At 45.9% G+C, this 26,853-nt stretch overlaps 2 protein-coding genes across 3 annotated transcripts in view; one reads left to right on the top strand and one right to left on the bottom strand.

The window, feature by feature from the left end:
- LOC119442259 (ras GTPase-activating protein 3-like) overlaps window positions 1-11,145 on the bottom strand; it is a 71,156-nt gene extending 60,011 nt beyond the window's left edge. The window contains exons 1-5 of one of the 2 annotated variants that reach the window (XM_037707067.2): window positions 10,780-11,145; window positions 10,047-10,167; window positions 5,241-5,442; window positions 4,509-4,588; window positions 4,263-4,422 (exon numbers count right to left, since the gene is read on the bottom strand). In XM_037707067.2, coding sequence (XP_037562995.1) covers window positions 4,263-4,422; window positions 4,509-4,588; window positions 5,241-5,442; window positions 10,047-10,167; window positions 10,780-10,831 — 615 coding nt within the window. In that variant the 5' untranslated portion in view covers window positions 10,832-11,145. Of the gene's footprint in view, window positions 1-4,262; window positions 4,423-4,508; window positions 4,589-5,240; window positions 5,480-10,046; window positions 10,168-10,779 lie in introns of those variants that run through there. The other variant, XM_049662009.1, reaches the window with a different exon arrangement.
- A 610-nt stretch (window positions 11,146-11,755) lies between these two features.
- On the top strand, window positions 11,756-22,474 carry LOC119442260 (GPI mannosyltransferase 1-like). Its single transcript, XM_049662008.1, has one exon. It carries the CDS (start codon window positions 12,401-12,403, stop codon window positions 13,670-13,672), a length of 1,272 nt encoding a protein of 423 aa, XP_049517965.1. The 5' UTR covers window positions 11,756-12,400; the 3' UTR covers window positions 13,673-22,474.
- Window positions 22,475-26,853: the final 4,379 nt, after the last annotated feature.

The following is a 26,853-nucleotide window of genomic DNA, read 5'->3' as shown; positions in this document are numbered from 1 at the left end:
CTCTTAACATTGAATTACCTCTCATCTCTAAACAATGTGAAAGATAAAGTTTGTGTGGGGTCAGTTTTGTAAAACATAGAAAAACAAAGAGGAGGTTATTTTATATACGCATGTAATGCCATTTGCAACTGGACGCAAAGCCAACTAAGGAGCTTGTAATTGACAGTAATGAAACAAGGGAACAGACTGTCGCCAGATGCATGTAGATTGTCGTGTTCGTTGAACGAGAGAAGCCTGGCAACTTCATTGTTTTAAAGGCATGCAAACAAAGTGGAATTAAATGGTGAAATTATAAATTGCATTGCCTACATCAAGACAACAAATTTGTATATAAACTGCCTCATAGTGAGGCACGCATTCTTATTGAATGACTGCGAACTAGCAGAAGTTATCTGCCCCGTGCAGTCGCTCAGAAATTGATGCCTCTGCACAACAACCACGGCTCTCCTGAAACAAAATCATTCGGAACAGTCATCACTTGTATCGGTCTTTTTCCCTCGAGAGTTTGAAGTGTTGTTCAGAGTCCAGAATATTTGAACAGGAACAAGTATTTGACAATTTCAAATAGTGAATTATTGAATTGAATAGGAACTGAATAGCAAGGATTATTCGATTCATATTCAAAATTTTAAATATCTGCGCACTCCTAGATTCAAGACTAAAAATAGTAGTAGTGGCTTTTAAAATAAGAAAAAAAGATAAAAGTGCAGTACCGTAACTGTCTCTCGCTGGGAGGTCACCTCAACAGTACTGCACGGGGTGGGGTAATGGGAGTAAAAGAGTAGGGAGAAGAGGACAGGAGTAGGGCGGTAAGGCCGGGTGTAAGAGACGGCGGCTGAAAGGAACACAGGTTCGCTTATTGGATCCGTGGCCGTGGAATGATGGTGTTAGCCGTGTTGGACCAGGGCCTCGTGGGCAGCTAAAGCCGCAGTACACAGGTGGTGGACTCACGGCGTCCTTCTGCTCGTCCGTGTTGACGGCACTGTGCGGTCAAGACACGGGAGGTGGGGCAGATGGGTTGGCGAGTGCTTGGCTGTAAGTCCGCCCGGGATGAACGTGGGCATTCGGCCAGGATTCGGGCTGTGGTTTGGGTACAGGCTTCTTTACTTGATTCCTGGCTTCTCCGACGGCCTCACGACGAGTGATGGGTTGTGGGGAGGCGGCCTTGATTTCTGCGACTTTTCCTTCATGCTGCCAACGAGGGCAGCGTGGTTCGGTGGCAATGTGACGGCCACCACAGTTGATGCACTTGGGTTTGGGCGCCTTGCAGTCTGCAGTGCTGTGAGTGTCACCGCAACGAAGGCAGCGAGACTGTTCTGTGCAGGTGGCTGGAACGTGGCCGTACTTCCCGCAGTTAGTGCACTGGAAGGGACGGGGACGTCGTGGGCGCACAGGTCGAGATTGCTTAAAGAGAGCAACCTCTGGGGGTGGTGAACTGCCTGCGAATTTCAACACGAGATTGCGGCCGCTGCGTGTGCAGGCGACAATGGGAGCTGAGCTTGCTAGGTTCTGTACGGCTGTGTCGCAATCAAAGGCGGGGTCGACGCCAAAGATGACACCAGTGCACACATTTTTGGGTGCGGACTTGGCTTTAACAACAACGCCGCAGATTTCGGAGACAACAAGGAGTGGCGTGGGATCAGCATCTGGGAGGCAGTCCACAGCGATTACGTTGGCACGCAGGTTGGTGCAGACACGCATGGCACCAGGCACTCTAGAAAGCTGGGCTGCGATGGCATCCTTCGAGGCAGACAAAATTTGCCATTCCTGTTTTGGGCCTGTACAGTATTGTTTCAGGCAGGTTAGAAGCATCGACGTTTTGTGGACGTGGCTGAGAGGGCTGAAGTTGCTGATAATGGCGGAGCTGTTGTTTACGAGCTCGAGAGGTGGTCTGGGCGTAAGCGGACTGGGAGGAGGAATCCTCAGTGAGAGGGCGAATGGGCCCAAGTAAGCATGGGCTTGAGAGCTTGGCTGCTAGCAGACGACGCGCCGTAGGCATGCTCAGGAGGGGGGCAGTCAGCCGTGAGCGCACATTGTGAGTCACGCGCATGCACAGAGCCGTTGTTTTCCTCGGTGTTCACAAGGGAAGCGGAGCGGCCAGTAGCAGACGACGCGGCGTTGTGATGACGGAGGCATTGAGGGGCAGAGTTTGGCCTGGGCACGCACGGTGAATGGCACGCATGCGCAGAGGCGTTAGACACTATGATGTTTACGGATGGGGCGGCGCGGGTGGTAGCAGACGACGTGGCACGGAGTTGGCGTGGGGAGGGGGCAAGGAAAACCCTCGGGAGCGCCGAGAGTGAGTCAGCCGCTGTCGCGGAGACTTCTGAATGGGCGAATGATGCGGCGTAGCCAGTAGCAGACGACGTAGCGGCGGGGGGGAGAGGTAGGGCAGTCTGACAGTCGGGCTGAGAGTGAGCCGCGCTCGTGCACGGTGACGTCACTCTCCTCACAGGAGGCCGCTGTGGCTGTGTTCTCTGCAGCAGACGAGGCGGCGTTGGGTAGACTGTTGAGACAGGAAATCGAGAGGGCCGACTGGGGGGGTGTTGGCGCTCTCGGCGTGGGTTTCAGAAAATTGCGACGGCGCCATGTCGGAACCGTGGCTGGATGAGGTGGAGGTATCGTTGCTATCACTGAGGGATGACGCGCAGCTGTCAGCAGAAGGTGACAGCTGAGTGCTGGTGTATCCATAGTGGAATGAGCCAGAAGAAATACTGGCGCTGCTTGGGGAGGATTCTGAGGTGAACTCGTGACTCTCGCCGCTGTATTCCTTGTTTCTGTCACAGTCAGTGGGCGCAATGGGCGCCACTTGTGAAGTGACTTGTTCGAGAGTGGCAGGGGTAGAGGGCTGAGTTGTGGCAGCGAATTGACCCGCAGCATGGGGCGAGACTACATGTGAGCTCACCACTGGGGGTTCTTCCTCGGTGACAGGGGGATTATGGGTGATTGTCTCGGAGTTTGCAGGGGGTGCATTGTCATCAGCAGCAGAGGGCTGCGTTGAGGAACGTTGTCTTGCCGAAGACTGCTCCTTTGAAGTTGGTCGGAGGAGTCTTTTGGGAGGTGCATGGACACGGTCAGAGGTCGTGATTCGGGCTTTGATGACTCTCTTCACTTTCGGAGAGGAGGCGTGGGCTTGACGCGAACGAAGAATTCTTCCACTCTCTTTGAAAAGAGCTTCGAGGTTGCGGGAGCAGACGAGACCGCTTGCACCAGAGTCCGAGGATGCGCGCTCCTGGTTGGCATCAATGTTGGTAAGCACATTAAAGGTGCGAGCTACATAATAATGTAGCGAGAGAAAAAAAAAGCTAAGGTCCCATTCCCTTGGGAGCCCTAAAAAGGGCTATGCTCACGAGCGCGGTCACGGTAGTAGAAGGGCGTGCACAAGAGAGCAAAAAGGACGACATGCTCCAGTTAGCACACGAAAGAAAAAGCCAAGACTAAAAATATTACTGCTTAAACCAAAGCTTTCATGAGTGTTTGCAAGGAATGTCGTTATTGTTTAGCGACCATTTGTAAGTACGGAGCACATGACAAACTTTTTCACCAGGAAACATCTCAGTAAGCATAACTGTGACACTCCTACACCGCCGACACGTTGACAAAAACCAGAGCCTATCACACACTCTCACACCAAACCGAACTCACCCTGCACCAAGTCTCTCAAAGTATACTACCTGTATGCATTCGTAAACAAGATGGTCCAGTTCCACCACTGTTTCTTGACCGTCTATCAACAACGCCCAGCTTCGCATTTACGAGCAAGTTGCCACTCGCGCTAGAAGACGTTCTTCCCTGCACATTGATGCTGCACGTCTTTGCGTTTCTGAGCAAAATATTCACTGCGCTCCTCAGTGCTCATCTCTGCCACTGCTCCACTGAGCCTTTACGAGTCAGCATGCACTTGCATTCTAAACGACGCTTTGCTGCATATCGGAAGGCCTTCCTGCTCCGATTGATGCTTCTTCTGAGCCACTGTCTCTTCCACACTCACTAAACCCTCCGGCCACATTTTCTTTGTATTGCACCTGACCTATCATGCACCTGCTTGCCCTGAGACTCGTCGGTTGAACTAACTCCAGCCTCGGCTCGTGCGAGCCAGCAGCACGAAGAGGTCGGAAGAGGCAAGGAAAGCTTCGTGAAATGGTTACAGTTAAGCCTGCTTATATCCAATGTTCACCCTCAAGTAGCATTCATTTGCCACACCTTTTAAGCTACAGGCTAAATTGAAAAAATAATTTTTTTTTTTTTTTTTGCACACTCACATCAAAGGTGAAGAGGGTATCCTCAAAGCAGGGGCAAACTGTTTTCCGACGGACTTTGCTTTTGCGGGTCTCCTGCTTGGTGTTGCCATGGCACAGGGTCACTTGAGCATATGGGTTGCAGGAGCCATTCACCAAGTTCAGGTCACTGCATTCTGTCACTCTGGTGGGCAAACATGACAAGAACAATGTATAATGAAAATGAGCCAAATCTCACAATAAACAAAAAAAAAATAACAATGTACTTGCCTTACTACAAGTTTTGCACAGGGTCCGTATATGGAAGACTTTGTTGATGGCTCTAACCTAACTGAAATGTGAGCTTTTCCCTGCGAACACAAAACCAGAAAAAAAAAAATTAAATTAGGGGGTTTAACATCCTAAGGCCACACACAGGCTATGACAAACGCTGTAGTGGAGAGGCTACAAATTAGTGGGGTACACCCAAATCTAAGTAAACATGAGCTTTTGCAATCTGCCCTCACTGGAACCGCTGCTGGGAATTGAACACGCAACCTCGTGCTGCCACAATGCCTTAGACACTGAGCCAAAACAGTGGGTGAGGAAAAAATAGGAACAAATGCAGAAAATAAAAGGAGACAACACTGGCACGTATTTATCCATGACGCCAGGCATACGTCTCCTGCTCTTAATTACCATGAAACACATTGACTTGGCACAGAACATTACAATCTTCTGATGGTGCTATTGCAAAAAAAATTTTTTTTTTTTTTTTTGGGGGGGGGGGGGGGGTACCAGCACATAACTATATAGTTCCTTGACGCCGGTGCTTGGTTACTGTAGACAGCCCCTAATGTGGTGGCCGTGCACATGCAACTTTTATTGGAGTTATTGTCAGTGCTGTATTTACAGGTTGCACACTTTGCACCACCATTTCTCTCAGCTTATGCTTTGAGCGAACTGGTCACGCTGCAGCGATACCAAAGACATAACAGGGGTGCCTATGAACTTTCAACCTACCTGCACTTCCGAGTTGGCGTCTACGGGCATGATAGGGAACCAGTTGTCTTTGCCATAAAACTTGTGCATTCCCTCTTTCTTGATCGAGACCTTGCCCAGCACTTTGTCCTTGTTAGAGGCCCGCTCTCGCTCAGCCACATAGACTGATAGGTACCGGAACTCCCGCGGCACTTCAAATTGGAAGTCCTCGGAGAAGAAGGGACTACAAGAAAGAAGTGTGCAGCGATGTCATGAAGTAGCTTTCAAGACACCAGCACAACATCACCTTAGCAAAAGTTTAGCGAGAAATTCTTATAATTCAAAATTCAAGCGGACAAACAAAAAAAGAAAACAGCAAATCAGTTTAGGCTGGTAAAGTAATGAATTTATTATTCATTCTTTTAGCAGGAAAACCTTGACTTTCCAGGAGAAGGTTAGGGCCAACATTCCTTTTGTTGAGCTTCCTCAAAACTTGCTAGGTTGTATTTTGTTTCTTTGAGACGCAACGTAGTCCTTTACTGATAAAAAGTTAGCTAGACACGTGCAGAAGCACTCAAAATCCATACCATCACTGCAAGCTGGTGAAAGAACTTCATGGCAGCACCTCCACCCATCTTTTGTTTCTTCTGGCTTACCGCATCTGCTGTCATGGCAAGACTGGTTGTTTTGCTATTGCACAAGTGTAATTTACTGATACAGCTGAACTAATTCCTCTTCAGTGTTCCTTTAAAAACAAGTGCTTGCCTGCCATAGGCAAGCTAGGTTTATCGATTGGATTTTAATGACTGCTGCTTAAAAAAACACAGTTAATCTAAACCAGATTGACAGATTGTGCTTCTGGAATACCAATACTATGTCAGTATCACTGCAATCTGACGATTAATAAACCAAATAGGATGAAATATGAAAGACGAGTGACGAACTACAAAACTTCTGCACCTATTCCTTGTGTACTTTGATGTCACCTTCTCAGGGATAGTGTGGGATGACATTCTAGCAGCACACTCCGCTGCAGGCAGAAAGATGATAATGATGTGCCAAAAAGAAAGACGTGGACTCACTGGGCATAACAAAAATGAAGTGATGACAGCATTGAAGTGAGACCTTGCTCTTTGGAATAAGCCTGCTTGGCTGCTAGTAATAGCGGCAGAAGCTTTAGTCAGCGGCCCTTGTGCGACTGGTTCTGAAGCTTGTTTTATACAGTTTGTTTTCTCTAGTGCGCACCCTGTTAAAATTACCAATACACAATTGCATTACTCCTTTCAGATGGCACTGATGATAGTGCAAGACCATGAAATGCTCATTATGTTTTTATCCAATTATCCATAACCTCACTGTGCTCCCATCTCACACTTTCAAACTTCCACAGGGTGGCAGTATCATCAGTGCTGTACTGCAGTACATGAAACATGAATGAAAAGAAATGGGCAGCTAACATATCTGTACCTCAAAAGCGTGGACACGGAATGGAAGAAGAGGTCAGAAAAGTTGGCAACAAAGTACATGGTAACTTAAAGGGTAAACTGACAACCTGGAGTCATCAAAATGAAAGAGATGGTAAATTGGATGCAAAGGGTGGGGGAAAAAAGCCCATGGATATTTACAAACACAGCAAGAAAGAAATGAAGAGAGAAAATCCATACGATAACATAGAGGGCAGTGCCTTGCTATCTGAGGCCCAAGCTGGTTGCCTGAGGACAATAACATATCAAAGCAAATATTTGCGACAGGATGAGGCAGTGTCTGCTGCAGCAAAAGTCCAGAGAGGACTCAGCATGTTCAGCATGCCAAGATGTTCACCCAGTTAGACCCGTAGGAAACATCCACCTTCTAGAAGCGCAGGGACGAGGTCAATGAAACCAGGGTCATTACGAGGTCTGTTAAAAATGTATCCGACCTTATTATTATTTTTTTTTTTCAAACACCTGATGGATATGAAACAAGCGTGCTTGCATCAGCCGACCTTGAACCTCCGTGCACATGCACAAATTTTTTCCCCGCCTGCCGATAGCGTCAGTCGCTGGGACGCAGCGTTTGAGTGAGGTAGTGTGCAGTGCTCTCGTTTTTTCTTATTGCAAGGAAAATGACAGAGCGACTGGAGCAGCACTACTGCATCAAATTTTTCTAGAAACTGGGTGACAGCCAAGTGGAAACCATTCGGAAGATTCAGGCGGCTTTCGGTGACGATGCTATGAGCAGCACACAGACTAAGGAGCGGTAGAACTGGTTTAAAGACAGCCGCACATCGGTGGAGAGCGAGCCACGCTTTGGTCGGCCATGAACATGCTGAAATGAACAGGTCATTGCCGAAGTGAACGCTGTGGTGATGCGGGACCGTCGTGTGACTATCCGAGAAATTGCAGAAGAGGTGGTTAACAGCACTTTTTCTCCAGATTCCATTATGACTGAAGATTTGGCCATGAAGAGAGCTGCGGCGAAATTTGTGCCGAAGCTGCTCATGGAGCAAAAGCAACTTCGTGTTGAAGTCTCACAGGACATGCTGGATCCACAAACAGTGACCCCGACTTCATGAACACCATATTCACTCGTGACGAGTCTTGGGTGTACGGGTACAACCCGGAAACCAAATCCCAGTCGTCACAGTGGAATCATTCCACGTCACCAAGACCAAAGAAGGCCAGCCAAGTGCGCAGCAACGTCAAAGTGATTCTAACTGCTTTCTTTGACTCCCGCATTGTGGTACACCACGAATATGCACCACAGGGTCAAACAATCACTAAAGAGTACTACAGGGATGTCCTCCGTCGCCTACGTGATGCTATGCGGAGCAAAAGACCGGAGTTGTGGTCAACAGGAAATTGGCTCATCCATCACGACAATGCTCCTGCGCATTCCTCGCACTTGGTTCAGACTTTTTTTGGCGAAAAACCAGACTCCTGCAGTTCAACAGGCTCCTTACTTTCCTGATATGGCCCCCTATGACTTCTGGCTGTTTCCCAAAATCAAGAGGCCATTGAAAGGAGCGCGATTTCAGACAAAAGAGGACATTATGGCTGCAACGACAGCTGGGCTAAACTCCATTCCGAAAGAGGCCTTCTCGGAATGCTTCCAACAACGGCAGCACCGCTGGGAGAAGTGTGTGGAGTCCCAAGGAGAATACTTTGAGGGTGATTAGGTTTCCAACGCTCCAGTTATGCCAGTTTTTTTCTTCGGCCTAAGGTCAGAAACTTTTCTAACAGACCTCGTACAAGCATAGGCAACTGTACAATATAAACACAGAGGTTTCACAGAAGAGGGAGAAGATCAAGGAGAGATAGGAAAAATGCAAGCCTGCAATAGATGTAAAATCTGATTGGGCCATGCAGGCTAGGTGACTATTTGTTGCCGCCTCGTTTCAAAGGGGATGTCAATAGATATAAACATCCAAAATTTCTCTGGCAAGTTGCAAGCCCCTGGAAGGACTCGGGAGATATAGAAGCAAGCTAAGGCATTTCGAAAAGTATCTTCTGTAGTGCAGACTGTTACAGATGAACAGACAGAAGTGCACACAAGTAAATAATAAGATAACTCTCAAGAAAAAGAAAAAAGATTGCTTGTTGGCTCTTTATGACACAAACAAGCTTAGCTCTCAGTAAGAATAAGTGAAAACTTGTCTGAAACTCAACGTTTCACAACAGCGCATGGCATGAAAACAGAAATTAAAGGACAGACATGTAGAGTGCCAACTTCCAACCCAGGCTTTATGTTTGTACTTTTCTGCATTCACACATATATATATGCGCTCCTCAAATTCAGTTGGATTATTATGCACAAACAAGCCTGAGCAGCCTGCTTTGCTTGATACAAGTAAGCTACCACACTGTAAAATGATCGCAACGTTCCGAGTGTGTGCGTGGAAACACGCATCACAGTAGTCACAGGCGAAGTTTGTACAAAACAAGCAATTGCTACTGCCACCTCTTCCATTGTCAAGTGTTGATCATAACTGTGTCGTCATAAAAGCATGCAATGCACTAATGAAATAAGGTCAATGTTTTCTTACTTACAACAATGTAAAGAGCAAATCACAAATATTAAGTTATGCTGAGTAGCGACACAACTATGATAAAGAGTGTGCACCACCAAGGGACTCGCTTCACTACAACTACAAACTACCACGCAACCGTGTGTTGAACTGAACCACCGACTTTGACGATTCTTATCACAGACGCACTTTTCGTTGTCAGCAATGTGCAGCTGATCAAAAAATAAACGTCCCAGCGGCAATAATTCACATCACGGTGGGCTAGTCGTGAAACCATTTCGGCCGCTGAATCGGACAGTCCACTGTAAGCAACAGTTTCGCTCGAGACAATCTGATTTCAGTGCAGCGTCGGGTCAGCGCTGGACAGGCCCGCTACAACAGGCACCGCGGATGTAGACGAGGCAGACGTGTGCTGCATAATCAAGGGAGTCGTGCACATCCGCGTGCAAGCGGCCGCGGAGAAAGCCAGACGGAAAACAGAATCCAGCAGGTGTGGGTTGCCGGCGAAAACAGGTCACCCTTATCGGGTTCGCGGCGAGCGTAATTAAATGGTGAAAAAGACTGTCACATCCACTCCCGACTCCCCCACAAGATAACAGGTGTGTATGTGTGCGCGCGTCCAGCGCCGTGACACAAGCATCGCGCCGATAAAAGAAGACGAGGAGAGGACGCTTCGCGTGCTTCTTATCGTGCGTAAGAAACGGTGAAGCGATCTAAGACGATCTGCCTTCAAAGGGGACCGGAAACGGGCACGCACGCGTGCAGCGCGGATCTAGCGCAACGCGTGGGAAAGAAACCGCTTTCAAAGAAAAATAATAAACAGAAGCAACGGGGTGGCTCACTTGAGGGTTTTCTCCTTGGTCGTCGTGCGAAATATCTCCTCCTGGTCGAGCTTGATGGCGCAGTAGACGTCACGCTGTTCCACCGAGCCATGGCTTCTAGGCGGCAGGTTCTTTGCTTCGCCTGGAGAGCACCGAGAAAGAAAAGAAAATGCCACACTAGGCCTCTTTCTCCGACGACGCCACAACGCAGCTCGGCCGATCGCAGCCTTTTTGTTTGTTTGCTTTCAGTTTGCCACATTTTCGGGTACCTGTAGGACCCGTGGGTAGTCTCGAGGAGTCATCTTGGGGCGCGGCATCGGCAACCGAATCACCAGCGCGAGGCAAGAACGGGGGTGTGACGATCGAGCAGCTTGCGAAACCCCATTCACAAATCCTCGCTACAACTCTCATGAATGAATGAAGGAAGCAAAAAATTTTTTTCCGGGATCATTCATAAGAGCCCAAGGTCGTTCCTGGCGCCAACCACGCGGCCGGAAAGCGGTGGCATCAAACGCCACTGTCGACGGGCAGATCACGAAGAAAGACACGCGGAACGGACCGGACGAATCTAAAGTACAGAGAACTGACGCTACGACGAAGCAAGCGACAACCTGTTGGATAGGCCTACTCGAAGCTCCAATTTCTGCACACGCTAGAAAACAGCTTATAGCAACACATTAGCCTTAACTATGCTTTAAACCATAGCACTAGACATTCAGGGTTCGGAATAACCAAAATAAAACGAATGACTTACCGATCACAACGCGTAATCGCTCTATTAACCGCACATCATTATCAGCCGCCATCTTCCATGTTTTACTTCACGAAATCCCGTCACTACGCGAGAAATCGCGAGAGCGACGGAGCTCATTCATGAGAGCTCACGGCGGCACGGCGATACAAACAAAAGATTACAGTAGATAGACATACTTTGTATATCGCTAAAGCTGTCTTTCGTTCTGAGGTGGATTATAGCGGTTTAAAAACTTGTTATTTATCTCCCAACTTAGAGGGATTTAAATAGTTAAACATCCGTACTGCTATTTATTTGTTCATCGGTTTGCGCTTGGATATGTAGACCACTCTCACTTTCGCAACGATTTCCGGCTACGCTACATATGCTTACGATGCATTGCATCTCCATGAAATGTTTAAACACAAAAAAATTCTAATATCTGTACGTATTGAAAAAGTGTTATGAAGTAAATGATTTGTGAAATTTATTGTAGACGGTGCTGCAGCATGAGTTTTATCAGTAAGGTGAAACTGCTTCATAAAATTGTAACAGATCGGGCAGCAGAATTTTGAGCAAGCTAGTACACAGCTATGATTAATTGAAATCGCAGACGCTAGACAACCTGCCTGTTTATTAGTTCGTTTTTAGCTGCTTAGACGTCTGCTAACTTTCTGCGCTGTAGAATGGCTAGCTGGCCGAAGTAAGAAATCCGACAGCCGCACCACTGCGCGTCGGGTTAGTGTACAAATGAATAAAACTTGGGTTTGCTAAACTTGGCTAAACCGATGTTTATTATTGAAAAGTGTATGGTTATATTTTGTTATACAAAATGTAAACTTCAGTTAGAAAATTGGCTCTAGATATCTTTGTGTTAAAATTTGTAGTTCTCGAAGTTGCTTGTTTGTTTACTTGCAGCGATTACGAAAATGAAAGATGCTGTCGATCCTTGCCAAAAACAGGCATGTGCTATTCAAAAATGCCTGCAAGGTAAATCAATATATGCTTTATAATAATCAGCGTTCTGTTTGCGCAAGCATATGCTCGCCAAAGAAAAGGTTAACGAAAGATGTCGGTATCGTGGATACCCCTTCGAAGCAAGCCACTGTGGGTTTTCGATCGATCGCATCATCGCTTTGGATGACTCGATTTCGCGCCTCCATTGCACGTATCCTAACTACACGCATGTGAATAATAAACAGTGATAGTAGCTAGACTGTTCCATGCAAGCATCTACCATCCGCGCACGCTAGGCTAAGATAGGCATGGTGTGCTTGCATAGATCTGAGCAAGTTTATTCAACGCAAAACGTCCTACCTTTTGTACACAGGCGTGCCCGACTTGAAACCTGTGCGCGTTAGTTAAATAATTTGTTATTGGTTCTCTTTTGTTCCCGAAGCAAACAACTACAAAGAAGAAGCCTGCTCGTCCTTCATCAAGGAGATGTTGAAGTGTTGTGAGAAGTGGAAAACAATGTCTGCTTGCTGCGCCGGGTTTCTGAAAGACGAGAAGTCGAAGTAGGTTGCAACCCTCGACCAGACGTATTGGTAGGATTCGGGAGCGCTGACCTTAGAAGCATTTTCCATCCGCCTGTGTTCCCTACTCTTTGTATTTTCTGTGGCAATCAGTTCTGGGTGCCACAATGGTGCAGCAGTCGAGCAGGTTCAGCGTGGGCAAAGTGAAGCTCTACCACCACCTCGTGCTGGCGGGGCTCATACGCGCCGGGCTGATCGTCGTCGGGGAGTGGCAAGACCAGAACCTGCAAGTCAAGTACACTGATGTCGATTACCACGTCTTCACCGATGGCGCTGCGTACGTGGCCAAGGGCGAGTCGCCGTTCCTGAGGGAGACGTACCGGTACAGTCCTATGCTGGCCATGCTCCTTGTTCCTAACGTGCTTCTTCATCCGGCCTTCGGGAAAGTCCTCTTCTCTGCAGTAGATGTCCTGGTTGGCTACTACGCCTATCACATCGTGCGGACGGCCAAGTTCAGTGAACGCAAGGCTGTGCTTTGTGCCTGCCTGTGGCTCTACAACCCCATTACTTTCGCCGTTTCCACACGTGGAAGCTCCGATTCCATCCTGGCACTCATCGTCGTGTTCTCCCTCTTCGCGCTGCTCAAGAGCAGAGACACCGCTGCCGGCCTGGCCTATGGGTTCTCGGTGCACCTCAAGATGTACACTGTGGTTTATGCACTCCCCATCTACCTGGCCCTGCAGACGAGGCTGCCCTCTGGGTCTGCAGCAAAAGGAGAGTTGGAGAGCTGGCGCTCTTACCTGTCCCGGCTGTTGTTGCCCAACCGGCGAAAGCTCATCTTCCTTGGCTCCAGCGCAGCATCCTTCTTCCTACCAACCCTTCTCTGCTACCTCGCTTACGGTCGAGAGTACATCCAGGAGGCGTTCCTTTACCATTTCTCCCGGAGGGATGTCCGTCACAACTTCTCTCCTCTCTTCTACCCACTGTATCTGGCCAACCATAACACGTCCGGCAGCAGTGGTGGCAGCACATTTGCTGCGCTCTTGCCACAGCTTTTGCTGATGTTGCTGCTGTCCTTCAAGTATGGCCAGCTGAGTGACCTGCCTTTTGCCCTGTTCTGCATCACGTTTGTACTAGTGAGCTTCAACAAGGTGTGCACATCACAGTACTTCCTGTGGTATCTGTGTCTGCTGCCGTTGGTGTTGCCCAAGCTGGGCCTGAGCATGAGGCGTGGTGTACTTCTGCTGCTCATGTGGCTGGGAGGCCAGGCACTGTGGCTGGTGCAGGCCTACTACCTCGAGTTTGGCGGCAAGCCCCTCTTCCTTCACGTCTGGGTGGCAGGCCTCATGTTCCTTGTGGCCAACACTTTCATCCTTTGCTTCATGATGGCCCACTACCAGAGCCACATACCTAGAAGCAAGAAGGCCAAGAACAAGTGAATCTACCGGTTTAAATTTAGTTTACATTTCTTTTTTTTATTGGAGAGCAGTCAAAACTGGAATCATGTGTCCCTCAACTGTAGTCAGCGCACTCATTTTTGTTCTTGACAGTAGCCACTCAGAACTTCAAATGCAGCATGTAGTCCACCAGAGATGGCTGGATCTTCAAACCTGCAGTAATGTGTGTAGCAAATGAAAGATGCACACTGGCCTGTCAATCAACAGCTTATCATGCCTGTGTGCGTGAAATTACAATCTTGTGAACTTGGCATGGTGTTCTTGTGTGGTAAAGCTAGCACATTTGTAAATAGAGATGGTGATGCATTCAAGCATAATAAGAATGTGCAGTGCACATGAGGGTTTTTGGTGTCGTGAGCAAAGCTTTATGGCTTGTATGTTTCACTCAACTCTTGAATATGCATGACAGATGGAACACTGAGCTTTGTCACCCTGCTTTATAGGGCCAGGCAGCATTGAATGTAAATCTAATAGACGGGACAACAGGAAAGTAATGCAGCTACCTTGGACGTACCATCATGGAACTTTGCCATAAGCTATCTGACATTATTTAGTAGGCCAGAAATGTCTCATGGGTTGCTGGACGTCGTGTGCAGCTTGTCAGAGCTAGTCTTGAACTGAGCACAGAAATTTTACTGATGCTAAAGTGCAGAAGCTTGTCAGTCACTGACTACTCAAAAGTAAAATATGCCGTTCTTTGGTTCTTAAGGGTCGCAGCTAAATGCCTACTTACGTAGCTGCCTATGAAGATACGACAATATGCAATGTGTTAGTACACCATGTAAGTTGATGGTTACCATAAAAACTGTCACCAGAGAGAGTAAAGCCTGTGTGACAAAACACTTCTGACATCTCCCATGAGTACACTGCATATTCATTATGATGCAGAAAACATATTGTACAAATAATACCACCATCAGAGCGTCTGTATATGTACCAATTAAGCTGATAATGTTTTCACTGCACTTTCACTGGTGGTGACCAGTGTTGTAACCTAGTCATGTGACAAGCTAAATGGCTTCTTGAGTGATCTGTGTGCTTGTTCTTGCAGTGAGTCTCAACCCTAAAACCAAATTTATTTTGCATGGCCTTTAGATAAACTTCTATATTTTTGTCTAAAATTAGTGCCACACCTATGTCAAGAATGACTTCAGCCAAATATGTACAGTATAGACCACTTATAACGTAACCGCTTATAGTGCAGGACCGGATATAGTATGGTCTTTTCAGACTCCCGTGAATTTTCCCATAGCACTCCATGTATATACATATTGCTTATAGTGCAGTTGTGGGAGACGAAATACCGGTTACAGTGCGGCTGCCTAGAAGTTCGGCAGTCAACTGAGACCGCAAACGCTCCCCTCAAGCCGCAGATATACTCCAACGTAACGCGAGTGCGCACGTCAAGCTCCGTGGCGTCATGGTGGCAAACAACCGGCGTGTCTCGCGCCGTCGGGTGTGTTCCAACGTTGCTGGCGCATGAATAGCTCCACTCATATTTTTCGCCCGGCGCACAAAGCCATGCCAGCCACGCATCCCAGCATTCCTCACGAAGAGCGGGCAGAATGATGTAATGGCGGGAGCGAGCGAAAGCACGTCCGTTGCTGCGGCTCTCTGCGCATTAATAAGCATGGTGTCACGCACTCAGCAAGCAAACCTGAACACATCTCACTTGATGACCGTGGAAACTTGCTGTCAGAACCCTATGGTGAGGAAGTGCGGCAGCAGTGAGCGAATTGACCTTCGTGCTGCCGCTCGCATCAAAGTGAACTAAGCCGCGAAAATACAGTGCACGGTGGTGCGCCCCCATCGCAGATGGCTTTCAAGATACAGCGGCCCCTGTGGGCAGGCGTGCGCGCTCAGAGTAAACGCACCCCACCCCCCCTCTCGAGCCTTGCGCGCGACGGAAGACAGTGTGCTTCCTTCCCGCTTTCCTCCCTTGCATGCGCGAGATTGAGATGCGATCACCGGCTCACCCTCGCACGCTTTCACTCGCACATACAGCGCGCGGCTACGATACAGAACTTTATACAGAACCTCGCGGCAACAGCTACGGTAGCTAGAAATGCGCCTGGAGTGTCCACATAATTGCTATCGCAATAAAATAATTGTTTTGGTTGTAGTGCTGATATTCCGGTGACTTACGTTATAAGCGGTCTACACTGTAATAAGTTAACTTTAGGCTGCCAGCACAAGTAAGGAAGAGTATTTGCAAGTGACCATCATCTGGATAAGCTACTTGTATCCATAGAAAGCGCACACAATCTGTAGTTTTGATGTAGCTTCTGTGCACAACCAAGTTCTTTTTGAGAGTTTAATTTCTACTGACAGCGAAGAACATGCCAGTAAGGAAGCTCATGATCATCTTTAGAGTACCTTTTGTTTGGTTAGCTTATTGTGCTCAGTGATCTCAACATCCATCCATGAAATCAATGCACACCTTAACCGCCCTCTAAATCACCGAAGCTTCACTTGTTCAAAGGAATGAAAGTATTTTATTTAAAGGACTCCACGATGGAGGTTATGTAAAGGAGAGAGATTAATGTCTTTAAAGGGGCCCTGAACCACTTTTTATCGAAGTGGAGAAAGAGATTTGAAGTGAAAATAGGGCTATTTCAGAATCACTTTGCCACAAAAAGTACTTCAATGCATTCAGCAGAAGCGGAGTTATCGGCAATCAAACACGGCCTCCGTTGTGCTCCCCTTCCTCCTCCAATGCCTTGCACTGTGAAGGCTAGGCGGAGACGTCACCATGGCGCGCAGTTCAAATTTTCGATTTGGTGCCTACGCCATGCTGAACGTAAGCCAAACGCGACTGTCCTCGGAGAGCAGCAGTGCGCTTAGCCAGTGGACTCGTGGCGGCACAACGCGGCGGTTGCGATGTAGCCGACCGTAGCGTGGTGACTTCGCGTTCCGCTTGCGAGCTCCACGGACTGTGTACGACAGCAGAACTTGGCTGAGATGTTCACAACAGCGTATGCTACCCGCGGGCTATGTTATTTCACCAAGCCCGAGGGGTGGTTCAGGGCCCCTTTAATGACCTGACCTCACAAAGAGACCTCAAATTGAATTTCTGTCTCAACTCCATCTAGCGTAGGACACAGCTCCTTCACCTAGATACTGTACTTCAGTAATATTCGGTTGGAATACATCTCCATTCCTGTGTTCTCAAGTGGAGCAGGTGTTGGGAGTGCTCAGTAACACGATTTTACGCGCAAGACTGAACATCATATTGATCTGTTCAAGCGCAATAGCCACCTTAGTTGAGGGTTAGCTTTGCCGTCCGCTTTCTAGAGTCAACTAGAGTGCTCAGCAGAGAAACCTTAAAGAACGGAAGGTAGGAAATATTGTGGGACGTTTGGAGGGACATCATTAAAAGGGGTTGGGATATCAAAGTCTGACAGTGAAATCTTTCAATGCCTACAAATATTCTTCGATCATGGTAATATAGTATACTGTGAAGGAAGTTTCAAAGATTTCAGACAGGTGCGTGCAAAGAGCAAAGTGTTGTCAAAGGCACACTAAAGAGAAAAATAGGTTGAGCTGCATTAGTAAATTACCCTTCTAAAATGCCAAAAAAGCCACCCTTACTATGGGAGGAGGCACCGCTTTCCGCACCAACTTGCCATGACGTATTTTGATAGCGTCTACCTGGGCCTTGTTAATTTTTATCAGAAGGACTGCATTATACAGTTAAACCTGCTTATAATGAACCTCCATATAACAAATTCCTGGATATAACGAAGTTTTTCTATTCCCCACCGTTACTCCATAGAAGCACATGTATTTGAGACCTCTACGTAACGAAGTGGCAGCGGGAGACCCCCTTGAAATAAAGAATTTTCCCAACCGACAACCTAGAGATTTCGCTCCAAATTTTGTCAATTTTGCGCAAGCAGCAACCCGAAGCACCTTCTCCTCCGCAATGGAATGCGAAGCGGCAGCGTCGCGCTTGGCTCGCTCGAATTTACGGCGAATGTAAGGCGAGAGCGAGCGAACGTGTGTGTGCGTGCGCGAGGCAGGCCTGCATCCCTCGACCCAGCGATCTTGCCGCCGCAGGCGTGACCTTTCCCCCTACCTTCATTCAAACCTGATCCCGCCACTCAGAAGTACGTCCCTAAATTTGCGCTACCATATCGCCATCGGCATTTCAATATGGCCCCCTCCTACGCCTTCGAGCCTAGTTTCCGTAGCTTCGACCATGAACTGTAGTACGTGTGCTTTGGCATTAGTCGACCAATTTAGTTAAACAGCTAATGTTTACAAGTTTATACGGCCAATAAAACTACCATCCTTACTTCGTATATCTGTCTGCTAATTTGCTGTCATAATCGACGCTTTGCCTTTCGGGCAAAACTGGGACTTTTGTTCGTCGCAAATTTAGTGTATTGGGAGTAAATCTTGAGCGATAGTTGTATTTCTGTATGAAAGCATGAGGTGAGCGGTACTGTAAAGGATTTTTTTTTCCTCTCTTTTGGTCACGGAAAACGGGTGCGCGTTACATTCGAGGGCACGTTAGAATCGAGTAAATACGGTAAGCGTTTCTTTTTTTAATTTTCCTGCTGAACCTGCATATAACGAAATCCTCTCTATAACAAAGTTTTTGGGAATTTGTCAATTTCGTTATATCCAGGTTTAACTGTATTCTAAAGGAACCAGAGACTGAACTTAGCATGCTTCAATTATTGAGCCGCACCAGTCAAAATATGAGAAAGTATTCTGCAATCCGTGGCATCACACTGACGTACAGGCACTGAAGTTTTGACGCAAAATTAGGAAAAATGGAACTTTGACTTTAATTTTCTCTTCTAATAATCAACCTATTACCATAAAATTATCAAAGAGAGTTTTTAAGGGATACCTTGTCAGTCTATTCTACACTGATCAAATGTTCTTTTCCTGCTTTAAAAGCACTAGTACGTTTTTTAAAAGAAACTGGACTTAGTGAAAAACTATAGAATGTGCGGACTTATGTGCTTTTTTTTTTTTTCTTTTTAATCTTCTCTTGTTTTCTAATCTTTTCTGCCCTTACCCCATCCCCCTGTGCAGAGAAGCCAACCGGACACTTAACCTGGTTAACCTCTCTGCCTTTCACCTCTTATTTTCCTTCCTTCCTCCCTTCCTTGGCGTCCCTCTATTGGTGGTATGCTCGGCAGTTTTTGAAGAGCATGTCTTATGCACAATCTAAGTCTACAAAATGGAAAAGCTGTCATTTCTAGCTTTTTGCGAGATGGTCATAAAAATAAAATTTCTAGATCTTCATGGCACAAGAATCCATTGATGTATGGGTGCACCTTCTTTTATCGCACGAATACTGTTACTTTCAATATAGTTTCCTTCTTAACAAAATATCAAATTCTTCATGAACAGTAGATGTAAGGAAACTTGCTCTCTACTCTTTTAAAGAAATAATGCATAACCCCATAAAGAGATTCATGTTGGAACTTTTAATGTTTGTGAAATGACCAAACAGCCCCCCGTCTGAACACAAGAGGTCCTGGACTTGGTGCAGTTGTTTTCTGTGCCCCATCGTGATAGCTACTTAAGAGGTGCACGGGTATTTTTTGGCTGTTTTATCATGTAACAAAACACCAATTTCTCTTTAGCATAAAATGTAAGCTTAAGTTGCAACAAGCATGGCATGCGTGCGTAGTCATTTCGACAGGCCCCTCCACACTCGTGCTAGTCTTCCTTTAAATGTAACTTTTTTTTTTTTGTCCAGCCATTCAGAAGTTTTATGCATAACTTTTATGATCTCAACGCAACAAATATGGCATATGTATCCATTATGACACTCACCCCCCATGCACACTTCCTAGTCGTCATTTGTGATTTTTGTTTTTGATATTGTTTCTTGTGTCCACCCATTCACAGATTTTATTTATAACTTCTAAAGTCTCACAGGAAAGTTTCTAGTTTAAATCATCTAGATTAAGGTGAAACTGGGAAGTGTAAAAGCATGTGCACTGTAAATGATTCCAAGTCGTGTGGTTGTTGAGATAAATGTGACTTTTGTTGCAGTTGTGAAGCTGCACGATTGAACATGGAGAACAGTACTTTCCACTAGCCCATTGCTGAATGGCATAAAGTTTCGGACAAAAATTGCCGTATGGAAATCAAGTGCCTGTGGCCGCTGCCGACATGGCGATTCAACCAGCTTAGAACTGATAGGCTGTAATGGGGGGGGGGTATTAATTAAGTGTCCACCTAGTCGATATGTCCATTTCGTCGGCTGCTGAGGGAGGACTTACGCATTTACAGTTGTGCGTAGTGTGCATGCTTTTTTTAATTCTACAGGCCAAGAGAGCGTACATTTCTGCACCCTAGAATTCAGGTTGGCAGCTCGGAATGCAGAGCGAAAGTGTTGTGGGCACTTAGCATTGTGTTTAGAGGTACAAGCACTCTGCAACAAACGAAGTGCGATAATCTGACATTGCAGTCTGAAGTGGAATCTGCACTGGTTTGCTGGAAAACCTTTATTTATACAATAAGTTCTGAAGGATCGTGGGTAGGCGAGCTACTCATTTTTTTTTCACACCTTTAGATGTGTCCATGCTTCATCACAGCACAGAATGTACCATTAGCATAAGTTTAATCGCAAACAGGAAATAACTGATTGTAATGCCTGTTACATGTAATTACATGAAAGTGAGATGTGTAATTGCTGTGTTGCCGGCTTCTAAGCGTGCAGTAGTCCCAAGTGTATGCTTTGGAGTCTGAATTAAGACACTGTTGCAAATGCAGGTGTACCTGGAAACGGAACAGTGCATTGTAGTAGTTTCGGAATCAATCATGTTTGAATTTATGTTGAAAGTACCGAAGGCCAGGCATCCATATTATAGCAGCTCATTTTTTTGCTCTTGAAAGAGTTGGCACCTTGTGTCTTTGCATTGCCTGTTTTCTTTCTTGTAGTTTTTTTAATTAAACATATATATATATATATATATATATGCTCCCCAAGTGCATATCCATTTGACTATGTTTTCAGAATTTGTTTTAGGATATGAAGAAATATCTTTGTTATCATTACACCTAAAATACTGTGCAGATTTATCAGTGTTCATCACTAAACAATTGTTACTTAAGCGATCTGGTCCTGAAAGTTATATATGTGATTTCTGCACAGGAATGCCATCAGTTAAAAGACGGCAGATATTCTGGCTTAAAAATTGAGGAGGAATAAAATGTGGTCAGAGCTACAGGAAGCTCGCCATGTCCCCTACAAGATTTACAGCCTCTCAGGAAAATTTGCTATGCTACAAGCTGCTGTTTTCACAGAACTGAGCTGCTTATATGGCGACATCTTGGATCATTGTGAGAACAAATGGCTCGGGCCCCGCCTGGGCCCGAGCCAATTTTACTTATTTTGCGGAGGGCTAATGGCAGATTTGGAACAAAAACAGATTGGAATTGTCCCGGTCCTTGTCAGTAATTCACATGGAAGTGAGTAATTTACTACTTTCAGTGCACTAATTATCAACTTTTTTTTTTTTACATGTAATAGTTAGCCATATCGGCTGTGAGTGGCTTGCTTCCCATCATTACCATGGTGGCTCAACAGTTGCAATGTTGTGCTGCCACCAAGCAGTGTCCATGTGAAAGTGTGCTTAGTTTTATAGTAAGCTACTTTGGTCCTGCCAACATTGTGTTTTGTAGATGCAACTAGCACACCTCACAGTGGAACCAGCTCTGTTTTTTTTTTTTTTTTTTTTTTTTCTGCAACATTTCAGTGATCCTGTCTCATTGAGAGAGAACTTGTAGAAAGACAGAGAAGTCAGTTTGAGCTAGCGCACTGTAGCCTGCTGCTCTATGTAGGGGGAATGGGGAACAGAGAAGTGATGATGACACAGATGCACATATTACACAACCAATGAGGCAGTGCTGCAAGCTTTGTGTCCACTACAGTGTCGCGCATGAAGTGCAAGATGGCCCTCTGCAGCTGTGCTGCTGCACATTTTGAGTGATGTGAACATTGTGTTGTTTGTACTTAATATTTATTGCAAGGAATTAAGTGTTTATTGCTTGCCTTAGCGTGCAAAGATAGTGGAGAGCAATGCAGGTGGCTTTATGGTCGCTTTCAAGCGCTGGTATAATGCAATGCAAAGAAAAAAACAAAAAATGGCGTCTTGCCGTGGATGCTGAATTTCGGAAAGTGGCTGTGCCTTTGAAAAGGCACATCTGCTTGGAGATAAAAGCCTGACAGACGCAAGCACCGTACAAGAGTGTGAAGTTGGGCTAGTTGGTTTGTTGTCAATGTGTTGGGTGACAAGAGAGAAGGCGCACACATTCTCTCTCTTTTGCGGTCGTCTCCGCTATCCATGCTGATGACCATTGCACTTCATACCCAGCAGTTGCGGCGAGATGTCACCATTTTTTCTCCATAGTGCACCATTCACACTCTGTAGACAAGGATGGCTTGCTCTGTACATTGTAAATATCCCAGTCAGGTGTGAACGCCCTTGGGTTTTCATTTGTAACTGCTTTTCTTCAATGCAAACATAAGTCTAGCTTCTCAGTTTCTGTAAATTGGCCCTTTCATATGCACTTCCTGGTTGTATTATCAAATATGCCTGCATCTATGGTCAAATGAAGCTATCTTTGTGATTCTTTTCCAATATGCACTCCCTTGTTCTTGTAAGTGTGACTGTGCATCACTTCAGAGATGCTCCTGAAATGGCCTGAAACACCCAATTAAGGATTGTTTGTTAATGTATTGTTTCCACATTTTCTTGCATTGACGTGTGGATCCCTTTAACAGGGAAATAAAGAGGCAAAACAAAAGCAGCGTTATGTACCTCGTTACTCTATTTAACTGCACCTCAAATGCCGATATATGTCAGGAGCTCTACTAGAAATACTACTCTTTCAAGAGTTTTCCACAGGGTAGTGAATAGTCACAAGAGAACTATATGGACAACTCATAAACCCTCCAATGATGCAATGTCCATTGAAGTTGTAAGATGCTATGCATTACAAACAGGTAGTTTGGTACATGTGTGGCAGCCTCTTCGATGCTCAGAAAGGGAGAGAGAGGGCTTGACATTTAGTCAGGTAACCACCACACAAGCCAACAGAAGCCAAGAAGGGAAATTATTAACTCTGCTTTAAGATGACTAGAAATTGTGGGTGAGGGCTAAACTTGTGTTTATCTTCGTATTCTTAGTAGAGGGATCATAAATGAAAGAGGAAGCAGGTTCCATATGGTGCCTGCAGTGCTCTGGTAGTATTTTTTCTTTCTTTTCTATTTCATTGAAATTAAATGAAAGATTTAGCCACCTGTATAATGGTGGCATGTACCCCTTTTCATGCAATAGTAAAAACAAGAAAAATACTGTGAGATAAGCAACCTCACAGGTTTGGAAAATGTAAAGAGCAGTTAGATAAAAGAGTAAATGATGTCTCAGATGCACTGTAACATACAAGACAAAAGTGAGGACAGGTAGCACTACACACTATACTGAGTCTCAACACGTGTATAAATCATGTACATGGGGTTGCAATGTGGCCGAAGATGAGCAGGCGCAGAGATTAAGATAATACAGACAGCGTAATACACACACAGAGACTCAACAGTCAGCTTCATCAACAAAGATGACGACACATATTAGACCAAAAGTGCACATAAGTAAATACATAAAGCAGTTGAGCTTGTGGCCTATTTGACTTAAGTGTTCTGCTGCCACCCGATTTTTGGGCAATTCCCCTAGTGGGTATATGCCATGTTCAAACGAATCAGCATCAAAAAGTTTGCCATGTAGTGTAGACCTTCAGTCTTGATATGGGCTGGTTCCTGCTGCTAATCCATCACTTCTCCAGTAAATTTGGGTCAGTCACCTCCTCGGCAATATGTATTCGACACAAAAAGAAATAAACATTCCATTTCTCATTTCTTGTGGGGTCAGTAGCCACCGACATTGTATAGTTGTTACTAGCATGTTTAAAGTCTGCGTGAGGAGTTGTAGGCTTTCCGGTGAGCTCCAGGATATCATGGCTTTTAACGTATTTACTCATGTCAGAAGATTGTGTTAAGCCAAACATGCAAATTAAGCATTTTGTCGAAAAGTAAAATGGCTGGGACACAAATAAACTTAAAGGGACACTAAAGCAAAACAATAAATCAACTTATACTGATAAAGTATTCTTCGAAAACTCTGCTGTCGTTAAATACACTGCAATAGGTCAATTATTAGAAGAGAAAATGAAGCTCAAAGTTAATTTTTTTAATTTCGCGCGGTAACCCCAACGTCAGAACTTCAGTGTGACGTCACGACTTCTAAAGTAATTTTTCGTATTTGGGCCACGTTGGCTCAGTATAAGTCTGCGAAACTTACAATATTCAGTCTTGGGCTCCTTTAGTACACAATGTAGTCAATCTTTACCGCTAAAGAATTAACCGAGACCTAGAAGACGCTGTCAAAATCCATGACGTCACGGTGAGCTGGTGCGGGAACTTCGTGGCGTCACCACTCGCCTCTGTGTTTTTCGTTTCTTTCTGGCTTACCAAGCGGCTTCTCGCGGTAATAGTGGTATTTTCGGTATTGCGGAAGGGTAATCTACTGATACAGAAGAAATCATTTTTCCCTTTAGTGTCCCTTTAAGACTTCAGAGATTCCTTTGGCTCTGAACTCGTTTACTGTGACAGCACCAGGCTGTCACAGTGAACAGCGCCATCTCAAGAACTTTATTGTGGTGCACACAGTGTGGTCTTTGTGGCCTCCAAAATGCTGCAAAAATGGCAAGGCGAAGTGGCAGTACCGTCAACATTCCATTCAATCTGCATGGAGGGGGAGCCAGGACATTGCTGCCTTCCACTGCTGGCATGACCATTGTGCGAATGCACACTATAAGCACACTAACATTCTTGCTGAGCTGCAGTGTGCAAATGTATGCACAGGTCTGAGCGTAATGGACAGTAAATATCAAGCTAGCGTTATACAATATTTCACTGGGCGCAGACTAGACGCCAACGGTTTCCAGTCCATTTCATCTTGTGCACCAACGAAGTGCGATGCCTCCAATGCCATTGGCGGCGCTCCTCATTAGGTCAGTGTTGCGAGATGCCTGGCGAGATGAACATGTACGTGGCGCTGCCCCGGTGTTGTTCCTTCTACACAGCAACAGTTGCCTTGCGTGCTCCGTCGCTTTAACATGTCGCACCCACTTATAGTTAGAACACCGTCCAAGGAGTTCGAGTGCAATGCTAAACCTTCCCATCGCTGTCAATGCGTTTACCTTCAGGCGAAAGTGCCAAATTTTTTCTTTTTTTTTCAACCTATGACTAAGGCGAAGACGAGATGATCTGACGACTTCGGTGTAACAAAAAGGGCCAACACAGCAAATACAGTTTTGCACTGTATTCACAGCAAAAGCATTTGCATAATGTCTGCAACACGATAAGTCCCCTCCTCTCTCCCTCCATGGAGTATAGAAATAGAGTAAGACCTCTGTATCAGGTACAGTGTAATGAGAAATAAACTTGTAATTCATTCTATCTACCCAGTTTTTGTCAAGAACACCACAGTGCCTCCTGGGGCCGTATTCTGTAACGCTTCGGTTTTCGAAGAATTCGGTTTGCGTGCAGCGATTGGTCGCCGCCTGGGTGACGCCATTGCCTCAGGGCGCGAACACATTTTTTGATGACGTCACGCACATGTCAATCACGCGGAAACCGAATTTGTCGTCTGCTACGAAGCGCTGCTTCAGTCTGATCCGAAGCGCGGTGTGCCGTGTGTAGAGCCTGTGCGTGCCGTGTGCACGGGCGAGATCGCGGCACTCGATCGGAGCAAAATGACGGCTGTGCGGTGCCTGTGGCGCCTGTTATCGTGTGTTTAGCGAGCCTCCGTGATAGACACCGACGACCTCGACGTCGAGAAGACGCCTTTGAGAATGACAGACGAGGAATTCAGGCGACAATTCAAATTCTCAAAAGAGACAGCGCTCCGACTATGCGAGGAACTTGAGTGTGTATTGGGGCCGCAACGCGAACTTAGCGTACGACATCCCACCTTGCGGCATAACTGGGGCAACCGAAGTAAACAAAATTCGTTAAGTCACTCACCGCCAATGGAATCCTTGGAAAACCGAAGCGTACGGCCCCTGATTGGCTGTCGTCCACCACTGTGCGCTAGACGCTTCCTGCGGCGGCGTTCGCCCGACGAAAATGTCTGGACCACGACCGATCTGGACAGGCAGATCGGCGGCGGACGTCAAATTTTTTGACGCCGGCCGTCAGGCGCTCGCCGCCCGACGAAGTTCGTCGCTCGGACGCCGGTTATTCGCTCCATATACTTGACGCATGAAGTTCGGCGTAAGTTCGCTCCATGTATCCCGCGCTTTAAGCAGCAGCAGGACTCCATGCAAATATAAATTTTGCACTAACCCAGAGCTGGATCTGCAGTTTATTGCATAAAATAAAGCTTCTGCTAAACAAGCTTTCGCACCAGACATTTTTGTGATCCAATTTTCCATTCATGGAATCAACTCTCACAACATTTGTAAGGTTTGTTGTACAAACATGTAATTCATTCTATCTACCCCGTTTTTTGTCAAAACACCACAGAACACACCTGCTTCCACCAAGATGACTTCAGCAACAGCAGGACCCTATGCGAAAGTAAATCCTGCATTAACCCACAGCTAGATCTGCAGTTTATTGCATAAAATAAAGCTTCTGCTAAAGAAGTTATCACCCCACATATTTTTGTGATCCAATTTGCCATTCACAGAATTATAAATCTTGCAACATTTCTAAGGTTTGCTGTACAACTAATAATTAACATTGTGCCATTCAGTTAAAATTTTCAACTTGTATTTTTTTTACCCATACATTTGTCAGTAATGCTCTGCAGTAACTCACTTTTTTTTTCCCCTGTGGAGTGTTTTCCAGTGCTGCAATGGGATAATGAGTACAAAATTTCATGTTACTAAAAAAGTTATTTTTAGTGCTTGGCTACAGAATCTTTTTCGGACATTATATGTAGATTATCTGCAAAAAAAAAAATCTAAGCAAAACTTGGAACTATAACAACAACAGAGACATTCAATCCAGTTATGGTAGTTAGCAAAAAGCCACAGTTTTACCCAAAAGACGAAGCATTGATAGCGATAGCAAAGTATTAGACAACTACATAGCAAAGTATTAGACAACCACACTACACTAAGTC

Source organism: Dermacentor silvarum, chromosome 2, assembly GCF_013339745.2.
Source record: "Dermacentor silvarum isolate Dsil-2018 chromosome 2, BIME_Dsil_1.4, whole genome shotgun sequence".
Taxonomy (NCBI): Eukaryota; Metazoa; Arthropoda; class Arachnida; order Ixodida; family Ixodidae; genus Dermacentor; species Dermacentor silvarum.
This window is presented reverse-complemented; position numbering and strand designations above follow the sequence as displayed.

Bases quoted from the DNA above. Each gene is read 5' to 3' on its own strand.
- LOC119442260 (XM_049662008.1), top strand. From the start codon at position 12,401: ATGGTGCAGCAGTCGAGCAGGTTCAGCGTGGGCAAAGTGAAGCTCTAC.